At 46.5% G+C, this 17,950-nt stretch overlaps 1 protein-coding gene across 4 annotated transcripts in view; it reads right to left on the bottom strand.

The window, feature by feature from the left end:
• The window catches only part of heph (polypyrimidine tract-binding protein 1 heph), a 627,135-nt gene that overhangs the window by 31,806 nt on the left and 577,379 nt on the right, over positions 1-17,950 (bottom strand). For 3 of the 4 annotated variants that reach the window (XM_071586665.1, XM_071586669.1, XM_071586668.1), the window contains exon 10: positions 5,301-5,336. The exons of the other annotated variant lie outside the window; for it this stretch is intronic. In XM_071586665.1, the coding sequence (XP_071442766.1) occupies positions 5,301-5,336 (36 nt within the window). The remainder of the gene's footprint in view (positions 1-5,300; positions 5,337-17,950) is intronic. 4 annotated transcript variants of the gene reach the window in all.

The raw sequence follows: 17,950 nt of genomic DNA, 5'->3' as shown, positions 1-17,950 counted from the left end.
TTCCTACGACCCATCTTTCCGTATAAAATACCAAATCTTCCCTCCTTCCCCTCAACCTCGCTTACCGTACATTCTCCCCTCTATCACACCTCCACATACCGTTGCCTCCCTTATCTCCTGCATCCACTCCCACCTTTTTCGAATTTCTCCCAACAACCTTCACCTTCTTCACCTAACATGCCTGACGTTTCTTCATTTGTTTCCCTTTTCATCGATTTCATTGCTCACTTTCTTGTCGAAGCTCTCATCTCGAAAACCTCCAGTATACGCTTATCCGTTTGCCTCAACAATCGCGTTTCCCATCCATACGAAACTACTACCCAGATCAAAGTTTCCACTAATATTTTCTTTGGATCTTTGAGGTCCATGTCATCAACTCCCACCTACTTTTAAAATCTTCCTTAAAGGATGCTGTTTTTTTTCATTTAAACTTCTTATTAGTTCGTCCATTTTTTCTGAAGCACTCCCTACATATGTCATGCTTGCTCATGAAGTTGTTTTTCCCCTCCTGATATCGTGAACTGTGCTATCTGCTGATGTGACCGCTTATGCTCTACCATTATTCTACTAACCTCACTGTATTAAGCAAACGTTAATATATTTATTTCACCTGACTCAGGATCTCTCGCACGCTTGATACAACACAGCCACAACCGACTAGAGGCGTTTGGGGAAGAAGTGAGCGCGGAGGATTCTCAGCGACCCCGAGCTGAGTCCTCCGACCCGGGCGACCGGGACGGCGGGCCGCGGACCGGAGATGAACGGGCCCCGAAGAGGGAGGACTCGAAGGAGGATATTCGGCATAGGGTGGGCTGGGGAGAGGGAAGGAGACACGATAGCATTAAGGCAGAGGAGAGAGAGTTGGAAGGATTCTCCGGGATCGGCGGGGGGAGGAGAGGCGGTCGGCGAGGAAGATGGGAACTGAGGGTGGATCCCTTGGGAGAATGGATGAAGTCGGTACATATATATATACACATGTGAGTGTGTGTGTGAAGCGAAGGGGCGGAGGAGGGAAGTGAGGAGCAAGTTTCCCCGACGATCGGGTGGAGGGGAACGGGGGGAAAGGAGGGTAAGGGCGGAGATAACCGACATTGAAGAGGAGAAGGGAGGGATTGGAGAAGGACGAGTCGAGATGGAGAGGGAAGAGGGCTTTTGAGAGCGGAGGGAGGATAAAGTTCTGAGTGGGTGGAAGGAGGCGAAAGCAGGGGGAATGGGGGCGGGCTGGAGGTAGCGTCGGAGCTGGGCACTTCTAGGGGTCTCTCGCGGAGAGAGAGAGAGGTAAGCAATGACGGACCGCGGGCAGCGATGGGTCAACCCACGCCCGGCCACGCATGTGGCGCCGGGCTCACAATCGATAAACATGGTTTAGGACAGTATTTTCTCCGTCCCCTTCTCTTTTTCCTGCGCCTTCCTCGGAGGGCCCGAAGGTGGTCGGGGTACTGCGCGGGGGATTCGACCGCCCAAGCCGTAAGGAAAGGGACTCAATTACTTCGGCAGTGAGTGACGCTGAAGGCGTTTCCTTTGGCTTTTGAGATTACATCCCGCTTTATCCGGCGAAGAACTTAATTTCCTTGAGATGAGGCTGCTTTCCTTTTCAGGAGAGATAGACATGACTCGAGAGGCCAGTGATGGAAGCGTAAGATTCCAGAGTATTTTATTCTGTATTTTTATCGGAGTGACGATGAAATCCATGTCTTTTATCTACCCGCTGCGACTTCGGAGGGGACAAGAAGAGAGCAAAACTATAGACGTAGTTGGGGAACCATTTGAGGAATATGCAATTTTGTAGGCAACCCGCCGTAAACTTTTCGGCACCATCGCTGTCATGTAATGAAACTTAAAGACAGGCAACACTTTACTTATTACCACGAAAATTCCCTCATGCTCCATCAGCTCAATTTCTCAGGACTTTCCATCACTCCGTCGACCTGCGCCCTAACGATACTGATGTCTTATCTACCAATCTTCCTCATATTTTACCCTTAAGGATTGCAACCCACGGTCTCCCTTTGCAATCTTCGAAAGTCTACATGCTCTGGTAGATACACAACGCTCTTCACTATTTGTTCGGACATCATAACACTCGATTCACTACCAAAAAGATGTCAAATGTTTGGCTCCACCTAAGGGATGTGGGAAATTGATTCAAAGAGTGCTCACGGACTGAGTACCCGTCAGCCCGCGGCCACTAATAACTAGCATCCACTCGCATGCAAACGAACCTACCTCACTTTTCAAATTTGATGCATGCTTCCTGACGAGTCATAAGAAAGTAGAGATCCCCGTGAGTAAACTTAAAATTCGCGACACACGAATTAAAACCAATAATGGAAATGTACAGTGCACCGGCAAATCATTCACCATGACCACGATTTTGACGTGACAAGATGGATTGCACGCGGACGGGGATGACATTAGTGTCAGTTTCTTTCGATATTAAACTTTGAAATGTTTACGAGTAGATGAAGTTGCTTGAGGGAAAGAACCAAAAATGCAAACTTCTTTGGGCACACGGCCGGTGGGAACCCGGGGTAGCGGCTTATCCGGACATTACAAAGAAAAGTGGGACCGATGGGTCGATGAATTACAGAGAATCCTGGGTAAGACTCGACTCACTGAGTGTATGTATACGGTGTCCCTCATGAATGTCTCCAGTTTTAATTCCTCCAAGCGTAAAAAAATAGGAGCATCCATAAAACTAATAAAACGTGCCTGAATTTTTCATTGCAAACGAAGGGGCACAAGGTGTAACGGCATTGGACTGATTCCACTTTGCGATACTCACAAGGTAATGTTGTATCCGCAGTTAATTTATTCATCAATTTAAAAAAAAACTTCCTTGCGTAAAAATGTTATTTTAAAAATGCTGCGCAAAGGTTCAGCGTTCATTCATATCATGTATTACAGTTTTGAAATGAAAGAGCTAAAATTGGATCGGAGCTTATCAAGAGTTATGATCAGGACTACCACCGTTCCCCGGCTTTAAGTCTCCAATTCGGTTTCTCATGCTACATCTCCGGGGGAGAGAAAATTCTGAACAAGTCGCCAATTTGCATCGTCCCTCCCCAGAGGCCAGAAAGTCACCGGATTCGCGCGCTCATTTACGTTATCTGCCTCGTCCCCCGCGGGGAATTCGAATCAGGGCGACTCCTCATTTACACCTTGGCTTCCGTTCTGGGTGCAACTGAACAGGGGGATCTGCCCCCCCCCTCCCTCCCCCAAGGCTTCCACGATCCCCCGATATTCATGCGAGCGCTCTGCGGCGTGTGGGCAAAAGATTGCACTCGTGGCTCGGCATTGGTTCTTCGCACGTTCGCCTACGTAACTAGAACAAAGAACAACTACGGGTTACAAGGCACACGTGGACATTAACATCACTCCCCCCCAGATCTGTGAAATGCTTCTATTTATTTTTTATCACGGCTCCCTTGCGAGCTGTTGATTTTTTCACACTCATCCACCTCTGTGACGCCCAATGCCTCAAGAGTTTCGGACCATTTGTCCTCACGGCGGGGTGGTTATGATTTTCTCTAAAAACGTTAAAGATAAACCCGACGACCTCGCAACGTATTTGATGTCACAATTTCGGTCCGTGGGTGCACCATCCGGGGGACGGGTTCTGAGGCAGGAGATATATAACCCCATCCTGCCCCACTGATCAAACCGGCGTCGGTGGCAGCGTCTTGTGGGGGAGCAGGGGGGGGGATGAAAAAGATGGTTCTGAGACGTTCGGGAGAGGGCGTGGAGGGAGTGTGATGAGGGCAGCCAGCGGGATGAGAGTTTGGCGTTGCTTGTTGCTGGAGGTGACAAGGGGAGCTGGGCGAGAGGTGGAGGGGGAGAGAAGGGGGAGGGGTAGGAGGGATGGGATGTGTGAAGAGACGCGAGGTGACGAAGAAAATAGGGGAGAAAGGATGGATGAGGAAAGGAAAGCAAGGCGAGGGGAGAAAGACGAGGGCCCGGGAAGGATGAGGCCGATAAGGAAAGAAAGGACGTGGGTGAGGAAGACCCAGGACGAGCTAGGAAAGGAAGCTTACGGCAGTGGGGGTTGCGTGTACAGCATCACAGCTCAAACCCATGGGCCTAAACCTAGCCATCAGCTAGATTTAGGCCCATAACCATTCACCTTTTTCTTCTGCACGATTGGATCGATTAGATTAGCAAAGAATCTTTGAGATCATCACAATTTACATCCACGTTGGTAACCTCGGATCGAAGAACATCCTATTCCTTTAGAGATTTAAATTGGAAGAAACATACGATGGCTTTAATAGACATTCACGAGATTGGTGAAAAATTTTTTTAGGAACTTCACAATCTACGCATTCGTTCAGCTAACAATCGATCAAGGATAATCATGGCGAAATGAAATCAACAATTTAATTAATAGGCGATAAAGTGAGACGTTGACTGCAGTTATCGAAACTTCGCTAGCCAAGAGTACAACCGGGAATCAAGGAGTATACAACATACTGAATTAAAAACCTTTCGCCATCATGCATGAGAGTAACATGAGCGTATAAGCATGCACCAATGTGATACAACGCGCTATTTATCAGCGAGTTGTAATGCAATCCTGGGTTTTGAGAGAGAAATCGCCTCATGAAAGGATATTTATTTTTTTAGCTTTGCGGCAAGCATATTTAACGCATTTACTGTCAAATTGAAAGGGCCGACTAATGATATGTTTGTGATGGCGCTAACATTCACCAAATAATGTAATTAATCTTGGTGATAGCACTACTATTTGGGAGTTCATCCGTTCCATCTACATTCATAAACCACCGTGGGGAAGGATGCGAATATTTTGGGCGAAAATTGGGGGAGTCAACATTTTCTGAAATTCATAAATACTTGAATCCACGGCCAATTTCTACTACCTTCGCAGACGCTTGCGATTCCTCAGTCACTGGTACTTGTAGGACCAGAATTGATGCCGAATTATATGACGCAAATGTTAAATACCTTTTATGCACCTTTACTCAGAAATAACCAACTCCAATATCAGCATCAATGCACGTAATGTTACGACTTGGCGGTGGGTGATGGAATGGATATAAAAACATACAAATTTACTGGAATAACTGAATGCATTTGCCCATGCGAAATGAAATCCAGTTTCTCTGAACCTGCATGCCGAGAAATAAGACTAAAGCGTCTCGAGGCACGGTAGTGCAATATCTTATACTTTGATGCTGGAGCTGACATTTTGTGACAAAATGGTTTCAGAATGCAATCACCGACATACTATATGGTACATACATATACATATATAAAGTTCCCTTGTCTTTTTTGTACTGTACCTGAGGATGAAGCAGTGCCTCGAAACGGGTCGTAAACTGAAATAAACGTGCGGAAAATTACTTAAGTATTTTTTTAAATTTTTATTAACAAGAGTATTAGATGATAAACACTGGGAAGATATGTATCCGAGTTAATCCGAATTTAGCCGAAATTCAAAATTTGAAATTCGGCAATGATGATATGAAACCATCTAAAAGTGAACACAACAGTTTGAATCAAATGGAGTGGTGATCAGCCTTTCGTTGGCACGCGATTCTTTCATAACATCCGTCACAGTGACCGACACTTGAATTTCAAATAATGAAGCTGTGATTTGACCAACACATTGATCTTACACAGACTGAACATTGACCCTACGCCAAAACGTATCACACGAAGGTGAAGAGAGTACACTGCGATGAGTGATAAACAACATTATTACGATACTTCGAATTATTCATTGAAAAGAAAAATATTTTCCTTCAATAAATAATAAGCACACAGAGTAACAACTGAATCCACGCAGTGTGAATATTATCAACTCCGAATTTTTAGACGGCATTTAAATGTCGTCGCTCAGATGCATATCACTGGCATTGAAGCGGGGAACAAATTGACACACATTGCAGTGAAACGTATTTTAAAACCCTAACGAGCAACCAATCAGAAATGCACAACTAGTTTTGAGAATGATGCTGCCGATTGAGCGTGTTCAATGCATTACTATTTCGTGTAACATAGCACCATACAATAGTAATTCATTGCAATTTTTCATCCACGCAACAATACGCCAAATGGAAATGGAAACATTACACCCCTGAATAGACACTTGTTATTTTACGGTGCCACTCCTTGCACTCAGCGATACATGTTCAGAACTACACACCAATAATGACAATATTATTAAACATACTTAAAGAGTAATAGAAAAACATACATTGCTTCATCTACACCCTTACACAAATCATGCAATCCGGAGTTTGTGAAGTTAGAGAAAAGAGAATTGAAATTTGAGACTAGATGTCTCCGTCTACAACAACACCGATTCCAATCAACAAAAAGGTGTTTTCCTCTCGCAAGAGCCGAGTAGGAATGTAAGCGACTAGAGTGATCCGTTTTCACTATTGTGAGAAGCGGGATGGTGGGCAAGAATGGAGGAGCAGAGGGCATGAAGAAACACAAGAGTGAACAAGGGCATGACAGAAAAGAGTGAAGAAAGGACCCTCAACATCAACCTCCCTTAACCCTTGCAGGGGCAATAGCAGCTACTCGGGAAATCGGGCAAGGAGAAAGAGGACGAATTTCCCGAGGAATATAACGAGGTGAACTTCTCCTATTCGAGCTACGTGGCCTGTGAGTGCATTGGCCGAGTGAGCGATTCGCGTCCGAGAACGAATCGGAAACTTCATGAAGATTTTACACTCCGAACAAATTTCTCGGAGTCGACTCCTCGATTCCCCGCGGCAATCGCGCAAGTGAAGGCCGGGAGTGGTGACTTTCTTTTCATTGGTAGGGAAGTAGTTTTCAGAGTTTCCACCGTGGCATATGAAACGATGAGTACGCTCGCAATTACCACTCGCAAGTAAGCTTGGGAGCTATTTCTGTGCAGTCAAGTGATGGGCGACCGAGGGGTTGGGGAAGACGGGACGGAGGAAGGAAGCACCAAATTCGAAGCGGGGCAGGATGAGAGAGGGAATGGAATACTGAAAAGAAACATGCTACTGCTCTACGCTTCGGTGACATTGGCCTTCTCATCTCGTCCTGGAAATCATCACGGAATACGTGCAGGAAAATTCACGCGCGCCCTCAAGAAACGAAGAGAACACGACCTTCCCGCAGTTATCGTACGCTCCGAGAGCCTCTAACGAGGGTCAATGCATTCCGTGTGCGCGCCTTATACATTCGCACTGTGAATTCCTAAGAAGGCTCACACGTGACGTCAACAGAGTCGCACAAGACCTTAAGATGTACAGTTATGTCATGTCATCACGAAATTATTGAAAGGAAAAGTTTTATCCATCATTAATCGTTTATTTTACTATAATATTCTCCTCTTCTTTGGCATCAAGAAAATACTCATGAAAATCCCATTACAGGGTTTACCGGTTTAACGCCAGTTACACACCATTTATAACTATCGGATAGAATACGAGAAATATTAATATCAGATAGAAGATGGGTAGTGGGAATGAGGTTCTAAAAGTGGGTACAAAATGGGTACTCCGAGTCCACGGTGGGCGATGAGATAATTCTATGGGAGACCTACCCAAGAAGATGAAAGCCAATGAAGTACACATTCTGAGAAACCAGATTTGATTGCAGGCTCCAGTGGACGGAATCGTGGATGGAAAAACCGTAGAGGAATGAAGATGATGACGAAAAATAATATGATAACATAGAGACGAAAGTCTAAGGAGGTAAAACGGAACGAGATGTGAATGGAAAGAATATCTTTGAGGGTCGCTGAAAATAAATCCCATGATTGATAACAAATGATTAAGGTGAAACTAATGTATCGTACTTTCACCCAAGAATATATTTTCATTTCCCTTTTTTTGGGCGTTCAATTTTAAATTTCCATTTTATTGACAAATTATGCGTCAAGTTTTAAGCCGAGCTTTGAGTTCGTTATAAGAATTCAAACCCTTGTCATATAGGAAAGAATTGAGAAGAGATTATCGGCTTTTGAGACGTGCCGTGGAGAATATAAACTGGTTAGAGAAAAAGAAAAAAAACAAGGAAGTGGGGAGCCGTTAGGGAATGCGAATACGTTGTTGAGGAAATCCAGAGAATGCAGGAAAAGAGTCCGAAGCGTCTGAGGATAATGGGATGTCCTGTTCTGCTGCGAAGGAAGAATGTTAGGTCAGCGATGAAGATGAATATGCATTTAGGACTACAAGCAGGGAAGTATGAAGAGCTGAAGGAGATATTGCAGGACCAAGATTATTTTCGCCGCACTTGAGTGGCTTAGAAGCCCGTGGGCATGTGCTGTGGTCTTCGGGGACCGTCCGAAGACGATACGTCATAAGTATGCGTACACGAGCCTGATAAAACGACATAACGGCGCATGAAACCTCACGCGTGCGCGAAGCGAAATCGTGAAAGCAACATCACCACCACCATAATTAGCATACTATCGAGATTACGGACGGCATTGGGCAGCTTAAGGGATGTCGGGGGCATTGGCGTGGGTGACGCTTCGTGCGAGAGGAAGGCGTTGGGGGATGAAAGAGGACCGAGGACCATCCTCCCCATCGCCTCCACATCCGGTCTCCGAATCCGCAATGTTTCGTGTGGTATTTCCGTGCGAGAGAGATGATGGGGGGGGGGGGGTTAAGGGGTCGTCGGAGGGTGGCGGTGGATCGGCCGCCGCGTCGGCAGAAGAAACTTGTTCGGAGACAATTGGCCCCTCGGCTTTTGGGAAGAGTCGGGATGGGATGACGCCGCCGACAAAAGACTTGTCGCATTGGGGGATAGGGTGGGTGGGAAAGGGTCGGTCCCGGGCGAACGAGGGAGACACAAAAATGGGGGGCGGCCGAAGGAAGGGAAGTTTCGGCAGACGGGGACGGGCGGGCGCTCGTCACCGGGGCCTATCGGGGAATCGCCGGGGATAGAAGTGCATTTCTATGTAAAGACGTCCGCGTGGGATGAAAACGTCTGACAGGGCTTCGGCGGGGGATGCCGAAAACTTTTGGCACGTGATTTCGGACGTCTTAGCGCCATCGGGAAAAGGGCAAATTAACGGCGTGAAACGGGCAGAGACAAGAGGGACTGGGGACGGAAGATACGCCGGGGCAGAATAACGTTACGCCGCAAGGAGCTCTATTTTGCAACACGTTCAAACGGTGGATGAGCAGAGAGTTATGACAATAGGGTTGCGATATCAATATGACAGGAATCCAGTGAAAGGCAAAAATGAACTCGCAGGCAGAGAGGCAAGATGACTACTCACGCAAGGACAGGGCAGTATGGAGGAAATTCATGAAAGGGAGTAACTCCTTGAAATAACTTGAAATAACTTGAAATCGGAATATTTTTACTACTATATCCCGAAGTGGAACGACGTGACGGGTATAAGTGTAAGTGTGCTGCAAAAATGGAAAACGAACAGTAGAGAATTATTCCTTACTTATCCTGGATTCATGGAGGCATGAAACATGAAAGGTGTTGGCTAACACACACCATCTATATTGAAACGCTAAATTAAAACGGCAAAAGTAAAAGATAACTCCGGGAAGGAGTCATGATTTCGAGCGCGTTTATACAAGTTTTCACGATCTCCATTTCAGTAAGTTAAAGCTGCCGAAAAACTAATTTTTCACTGTTCAACACTTGAGTACACAGGATGGAATGCTTCTTACGTTTCCGACCGTGGCCTAGATTTCTGACCCCGCGGGATTACAGAGCTAATCTGCACTGCACTGCACGGGACGGGTGGACACGGACGGTACCTCTTGGCAATCGGATACTTTATTTCGATTGCTTTCGTGAGTGAGCCAAAATCGTCTCCGCCATCAACATCCCCGAACGACATCTGGCAACGGATATGCAGAACGGTATTGGGACGCAATTTTGCCGCTCGCCACACATCATTTTTCAAACGTAACAGAAAAGTCCGCAGGGGAACGTATTTGGAAACTCTTTCGAAAGTGGATTGGGCTAGTGTGCGAGGTACCACCGCCAATGGCATTATCCCTCTGCCGGAATGACCCCGCGAAAACAAAAAAAAATATGAACGCCGAGTATGATTCTGACCGGACCGGCTTAAGTTCATTTTGGGGCAGCGGGACATGGAGCCGCGGAACGCGGACCTCGCGGACAACCCCATCCCACCGAACTCGATACATTCACGAGCGACAACACCGCCGGAAAAATACGTGAAACCCAATGAACAACGACAAAGAATGCAAAAATAAACAAGAGAGAGGAATTTGGAGTGGGGAACAGGGGAAGAGGGACGAGTAGGGAGAGGGGAAAGGTCGATAAATCAATATAAAATTAACTTTTAACAGACGAAAAAGGGATAATAATCAATGGAGTGGGAGAATAAAGAGGATTTAAGTCAAGGATATTGTGAAAACGGGCTTAATCCTCCGAAATGGAATGTTCAGGACGTGAGGGGAGGTAGAGAGTTCCATAGAGAGTTGGAGGGAAAAAGGAGGAGGGGAAAAACCCCCCAAAAGAGGGAGTTGAGGAAGGGGGGCTAAGCGGGGGTCGGGAGAGGAGAGGGGGGGGTTAAGGAGGAAGCTACTGACGGAAGTTTACGGGTCAGAGGGTGAAAAGCGGAGAAGGATGGGGAGAGCTGAAGGTCAAAAAGCCGAGGCGGGGCCAAAGATGGGTGGGTAAAGACTGAAGTTGGAGGGTGACTAGGGGCTATTGGGACGGATTTTGGAGACGGAGCTGCCAGCTGGATGAATATACCTACGCACCTCGGAACATTACATAGTATTCTATCGATATACAAATTAACACCTAAAAAGACTTGAAACAGATGAGAAGAGAGCAGAGGCCTTCGAAGCCTGGCGCTAAAGAAGCGAATGTTGAAGATCAAATAGACATTTAAGTATGCAAAGAAGAGTAGTACGTACACGGGAGTGGAAAGGAGGGAGGCACGATATGGAGGATGATATGGGAGGAAGGGCTCGGTACATCTTGAGATATTTTGAATCTGTTGGAATCACTTGAGAAGCAAGACGACACAATAAAGACCAAGGAACATAATACGAACCCCTCGTAAAGACGGAAAATCTATCAGGGCTTTACCATTGGAAAGGGAAGAGAGGACGACTGCAGTCAATTAATCGTTGAATTGGCCGACTGCATTCGATCATGTATCATGAAGCGATCTATAAAAAACGACATTTCTCAGGGGAAGCTTCTATAATAGTCAAGATTAATACCTGAGTCCGAAGTAATGCCCAGTAGATCTGGCGTTTCGACTATGATCTGCACACCCGTTCCCGGGCTCAGGGTCCAAGGACGACATACCCGGTGCCCCCAGGCTAAACCCTAGACGTGTGACTCAGGGCATCAAAACTTTCTGGGCCCAAAGACGGCGTAGGGAGAGGAACTACCCCGAAATGTAAGAATTACGGACGCCGCAAGATGTGGAACACCCCTTCCTCTTGAACATCAATACTCCCCCGCGGGTTGACGATTGTGACTGGTGCACGCGGAAAAGAGTAAAGTGATACGGTCCCCGAAAAGAAATACCAGCTTCAGACATATCGATATTTCCGACGATGACGACGCCCCAATACTCCTAGGCGGTGAATGGCGGGGTGGTAGGGAGAGAGGGTGGTGAAGGGTATGAATTCGATGGCGAAGAGGGGCCTTGGAGAGGGAAGGAGTGTCGGGTTGGGGGAACTACAACGTGGGTGGGGATGAGAAGAGGAAAGGGGAGGGGGGGTAGGAAATGGAGTAGTTGGCTCAAACTTTCCAATCAACACCTGCCACCACCTCCAAACCCGCAACACATCCCTGGAACGCGGGGCAAGGGAGGGTGATGGCGAGGAGGGGCGTAGAAGTGGTCAGGGGAGGAGGGGGGCAGGTGAGTGCAGAGGGAGGGAAAGGGGTTGGTTTGGTTGGTTGGTTGGTTTCGGGGTGGGATTATGGGGATCGTCACGTAGGGATCAATGGGCAAGTGTGATCCCAGAAGGGGATTTCGTGGCTTGGGCGGGGGGTGCGGGGAAAAGGAAGGATGGGGAGGGGAGAGAGTGGACATGTCGCGGGGTGATAGGTTTTCCGAGAGACAGGGGGAGGGGAATTGTGTCGGGGGTATTCGGAGAGGGAGGGGAGGTTGGAGAGGGACAAGGGAGGAGAGGGAGGGAGTCGGGTGTCGAAAACGGGGAACATGGGACGGAAGGTGAAAGTCGAGCCGGCGACGGTGTCGCATTGAGCGCGCTTAAAGGTGCTCTCGCGAGACTCGCACTCGGGGCGCGGGGGATCGAGGCCCGGAGGGGTGAAGGAGAGTCACCGGGGATGACTACCGCAGGCACTCCGGCCACTGCGGGAAGTTCCTTCGAATATGTTCCTCTTCGGTGCCATCCCGTGGCGATCTGGTATTGTAGCCGGGTGAAGGTGAAGGGGCAATTGTGTTCGACAATCAGCACGGGACAGCCACAAATTTCCCCTCACGGCGGACACCACGGGGATTCGATTTAAAAAACGTATCGAAACGATGGTGGCCACGTGGAAGATTGCCTGAGTCCGGTGGCTGTCACGATCTAGAACGGGGCGGGGAACCTCAGGCCGACAGGGAACCTTGGGCTTTAACGGGGGTGGGGGCGTTTGCATGTCATCGTTTTCGTTTCATTATTAAGTCATTCGTTTCGTTCATACCTTCGTGATTGATTCTTTTGTGAGTTTAAAGAAATCAATATATTTTATATTAAATCAAAAAGACATTAATTTACATTTGATTCGCGTTTACCATTTAAAAAAAAGTCACATACAATATGATTAATAAAAATCTTTAATTGAAGTAAGCAATATGCTGTCCGAAGAAATATCGTGCAGGAAAATTCTACTTCCAACCTGTGGTTATTCGAGTGGTTAAAGAGCTTATTCGAGCTTTTATAACAGCCAATTGAACGAACTAATAAAAAAAAGGGTTATCGGTAGCACCAATGTTTGGGCTATAGATATAGTGGCAATATATATATTGTTTTATCTTGGTTCTTTCTAACTTTGACATCAATGACGCTTCTGCCGCTTCATTCTTACACAAGACTGTACTTCATGAGCCCCCACTTTTACCCAAACATCGGGCATAAAATTTATTTTTTCAAGTTGTCTGCCCCCCACTTGATATTCTGCACCTCGCGCTCATGATCGTGAACGGTATTAACTTTTCGTACTCATATTCCTTATTTCATACGCCAGAGCTATACTATTACCATTTAATGAAAAATTGTTTTATTACACATGTATTATTGCTTCTACCGCAATGGCAATGCATGCCGCCATTTTGATAAAACTGGAATACGGGTTTCTTTATGCAGACGAAAAGAGTAAGGACGTCCTTCCCGTTATATATTTCCGTAAAAGAATGGTCCCCGCATTGTCCAGGATCCAACACGAACTTATATATTGCAACGTTTCGTTCCGAAAAATCAATGTATACCATGAGGAAATAACTTTCAGAGAACGATAAATCCAAATCAAAGACACGCCAATACTCAGTCGAACTGCAGAAGCAAATTAAAATGCCGTGTACGGCACAAAATCCTCGCAGTTCGAACACGAATAAAGTAATAAACGCGGATAGCTGAGAGAACACGCGCGTGAGAGATAACGACATATGAAAATGAAAGCGATCGTGTTCGGCTATTATTCCGGAAAAACGTTTTCGGAACTGCGAATTAAATACAAACTTCCACTTCCAAATGCAAATCGCCTTTAAGAAGACCGATAGAAGCACGTTCGAACGATAATTTTGAGCATCGAAAACGACCATCCTAGTGGCTTAGTGAGGCATTTTTCACACGCCCGAAGCACCACCGCGTCGCCGAATTTGATCGGCCGAAATCCACTTCATCGCTCATTCACACCAATCACGACGACGACCGCGAGCGACGACCTGATCGCGCGGCACGCGGGCAAACCACCCTAAGAGATAATCGGTGTCGGCTCGACTCCATCCCAACGACTGGAGAGAGAGCACCGCGACTCCCGAGGACAGAAAATATCGTGCACCACGTATCCAAGCCATCAGAATAGAAACGTTCAAGGCACGCGTCGCCCAGTTTTCCACGTCCCCTCAGTAGCTGCGGGTGCGCGCCGACATTGGGCTATTTTTTGGCCCTGAGCACATAAAGCGGCGTGCATTGGCGGGGAAAGAGGAGTCGCTTAATTTCGGAAATCAAGAGAGCCCCCCCCCCCCCCCGACTTCGACCGGCCTACGAACGGCAAAGCACTTCCACATTTACCCAACGCGCCCCGGATTCCCTCTCTCTTCCCCCCCAATGCACCGGCTCACCTTTCACTAATGCCGCAGGAGCAAACGCTCGCTCGGACATAAATATTGACACGGGCATAAATACCCCGACATATAACCGTGCATTCCACATGGTTGCCAGCGATTTCCATAACCGAAATTCACCCCGAATTTTTTGAGCCTTCCAGGGCCAAATAGGGAATTTAAACGTTTACTAGTCAATATTGGCGTTTAAATTAAATCCCAATGTCGAATTAGACAAGAGACAGTGGCAAAATTATCAATGAAAAACGAATAACCAAAACGCAATGAAATACAAAAACTGTCCACATTCTATTCAAAAATAGCCAAATGAGCCAACGACGGAAGAGCAACTTAAGTTAGCAACTACAGGTTTGTGTGACCTATTTGAAGAAAATATCGGTATAAAAATCTTTATTATGAAAATGATGCAATCGGGGAGCATAACCCCATGAAGGAAGATAAGAGCACGATAACCATCATCCATCTGTCCCGTCACTACTGCTCCTTCCACAATGTTTTCTGAAACACACAAGACATTTCTTAATGCCACACTGCGACTTCATTACACATAGGACTTCCAAACGCCTCAAAAATACATGAGCTAACTAGAACAAGAGCAGTCATGATTCGTTGATCGGTGACTACATATACTCCTTAAGCTTTGAAGATATGTAAGATAAGGATAAGCTGATATTACTTATTTCCGTTTTCCATTTAGTGACTCTTGATTTAATACCATTAGCGTTCCCTCAATGAATGCGTTGTTAGAGAGAACATTTCCTAAGAGTGCCAAACCGAACTGGTTCATGGCGTGGTATTTAGATTTCGACTTGCTCGCGACACAAAGATCGCAGTTCACAGCAACGGTGCCAGGGAAGATAATTTGTTACTTGGTCAATTGGTAACTCATTGAATATTATTATGGTAACTTCGGATAGGAGTTCAGGAACGTGGCCAAAGCTCACGCGTTAAGGTTCAAAACAACGTTTACAAGTCACAATAATCATTCTACCGTTTAATTAAACTTAAATGTTGGCATAAAAAGTGAATTACGTTCTACATCTTTTTCTAAGATGTTTCAGCCAGTTTTTTGAGGACATCTCTGAGGCGACGGAAAGAGGATGAACAAAATAGTGAAAATAATGCTGAACAAAGAATGTGATTTGATACGTTAAGAGCCGACTCACTTGGATGAAGTACGAAGAGACCAATTGTGGCTATTTATTGAACGGGGAGTCGGGCTATGATAAAACGTGATGCTTTGTTTGCAACCATCAATGTACAATGTACACCGCCTTATGATTTAAATGCCATATTCCAATACTAATATGGGCTGCGCGGTGCGAAATTCCCAATACCGCCCCTCGGCGTGGAAAAAATACCTACTGCCGTCGGATCGCACTGCACTCAGTTAAACGTGGCATATTCCATCTACATCACAATGTCGACGAATCGACCTTGTGCCCCATTCGATTTACATCACAAGTTCCCGCGGGGCAATTCAGCGATTATCGAAATGAGCCGACGGAGGGGAGGAGTATAGGGAGAAGAGGATTACGGGCATTTCGAACATCACGCATGAAAATTGCGGAAAATATAAGTAATTGAATACTCAAGGTCGGAAAATGGGGGGGGGGCTCGACATGACACGCGCAGAATAATATTTTACGCATTTCCGGCAGGGGCAAAGAGCGACTAAGGGGACCAGGCACGGCGTACCTTGATTCGACGGATTTCAATGGACAATGACGACATTCCCGAGCACGCATTCGAGGGATCGCGAAAATGAGGGAGAAAACATGAGCACCGAAGTGAAATCCGGAAAAGCCTGCGTGGGAGGTAATACACCTTCAGGACCCAAAGCGACGGGGTCGAGGTCTCCTGGAAGAGTCGGCAGTGAGAGGAGGGAAGCGGCGGCGTCAAAGAGGGGGAGAAAAAGATTGAGGTGGCAGGGTGGGAATGGAGCGATCGTGAAGAGGGGTGCGGGGAGCGGAGAAGACAAAGTGCTAACCGCGGCGGGTGCGGGAGAGGCGGGAAAGAATGGTGCGGGCGCTTCGATTGATTCGGACCGAAATGACGTTTCCCTCCCCCGCGCCACCCGCGATAACATTTGTCCGTGAAATGGCCACTCGTGCGGAGAGGGGCATATGGAGAGAGGGGAAGGAAGAAAAAGATATTCATACGGCGTGGCTCGATCTGAAACCTAAGGTCGGAGGGCCCCCAACAGTTTTCGACACTTTTCGCCTCGAGGGAAACTGGTGGCTTGTCTACATCCCTCCGTATCTCGGAAATCCAGGGGTACCCGAGGAAAAGGGAAGGTTGGGGGGGAGGGGGAAGAGGGTAGGGGATGAGATAAGACCAGAAGAGGAGTCCTTTCTTATCCGGGGAACTTGATTTCCCCTCTCCGAGAGTAATCCGACATTTACAGCTCTTTGGAGAGCCCAAGCACGAATTCGCTCGTCTCTTTAAGCTTTTACGGCTACGAAAGACTAGACGCATATGATATCCTCACCAACCGCATCATAAGTGTGCACGAGTAGGTTAGGACACTAGGCCGTTGTATATTGCAGTGATTTTGTCACATAGAGTTATCGTTCACGGAGAAGAATACGTGGCCTATACTCGACTGTCTTCAAACTCTGAAAGATTAAACTAATACGTGCACTTTCATCGAGCAAGCGACCTGGACGAATCCTTACTTCCACTTTGCCCATATTGCCCAGACAACATTACCTTATTTCAGTAATTTTTAATTCTGAAAGAGTTTGACGAACTTCAACTTTTTTGCACAAATACGCCGTGCCTGCGTTGGATCATTTTTCAGCGGGAAGGTTAGGTATACACAATGATGACACAAATAAATACAGGTGTCGATATTATAAAAAAAGTGTGGCGAAAGTCAAGGGAAATCTTTGAATTTAAACTACTAAAAGACCAGGAAAAATTTCCTTCACGTGCTTTCAAAGTGGAGATCTTGGCGCATCATAATTGTCAATATTGATTCGCCAATCACAACAGCCTGTCCACGCCCAGGGCGAGACTCGACCTCGCGACCTTTAGCCAGTTGACGAACGCGTCATCCACTCAGGTTAAACCCGGCCGGAATATCAAATGAACTACGGCAAGCGCCACCGCAAAGTCGCATAAACCGAAGTCACCGCGGAGCTTCAAACCCCACGACGAAGTTAATTACGTCCATAAACGACCAATATTAACAAACATTTCCTATACGTTATCCTGACGGCTTTCACTTTCACGCACCCTTGAAACCATTCTGGGGTCATCGGTGGCAGCACACCACCACCGAGGACATGATGAATATTCATGAATTACGTAAAGCTACAATACCTTTCGCAATGCAATCATGGAGCCTCAGGAGAGAGATAAAAAATAAATCTGGTGCTTTTGTACTCACGTAACACCCACTCCCATACTAGATCTCCTTCGATGTTTTAAGTTTTTGATTCTGTTATATAGGCCAATAAATGCAACGGTGAAGAGATTCGTTCATCTTCGTGTTTTTTGCCATATCACGTAATTTTAGACAGATAAACGGGAGGATGTCCTTCGCCGTTATTATTTAGATGCATAAAAAATAAATAATATGAAATTCACATAGATTTGTGCACGGAAAATTTTCTTTTTGCTGTGGGAGAAGGATAAAATCCAAAAATTAAAAAAAAGAAGAACGACTGAGAATTCTTCTGA

Source organism: Hetaerina americana, unplaced genomic scaffold (assembly GCF_022747635.1).
Source record: "Hetaerina americana unplaced genomic scaffold, ioHetAmer1.1.p SCAF_24, whole genome shotgun sequence".
NCBI lineage: Eukaryota > Metazoa > Arthropoda > Insecta > Odonata > Calopterygidae > Hetaerina > Hetaerina americana.
The sequence above is the reverse complement of the archived record's forward strand: the minus strand, read 5'-3'. Positions and strand labels throughout refer to the sequence as shown.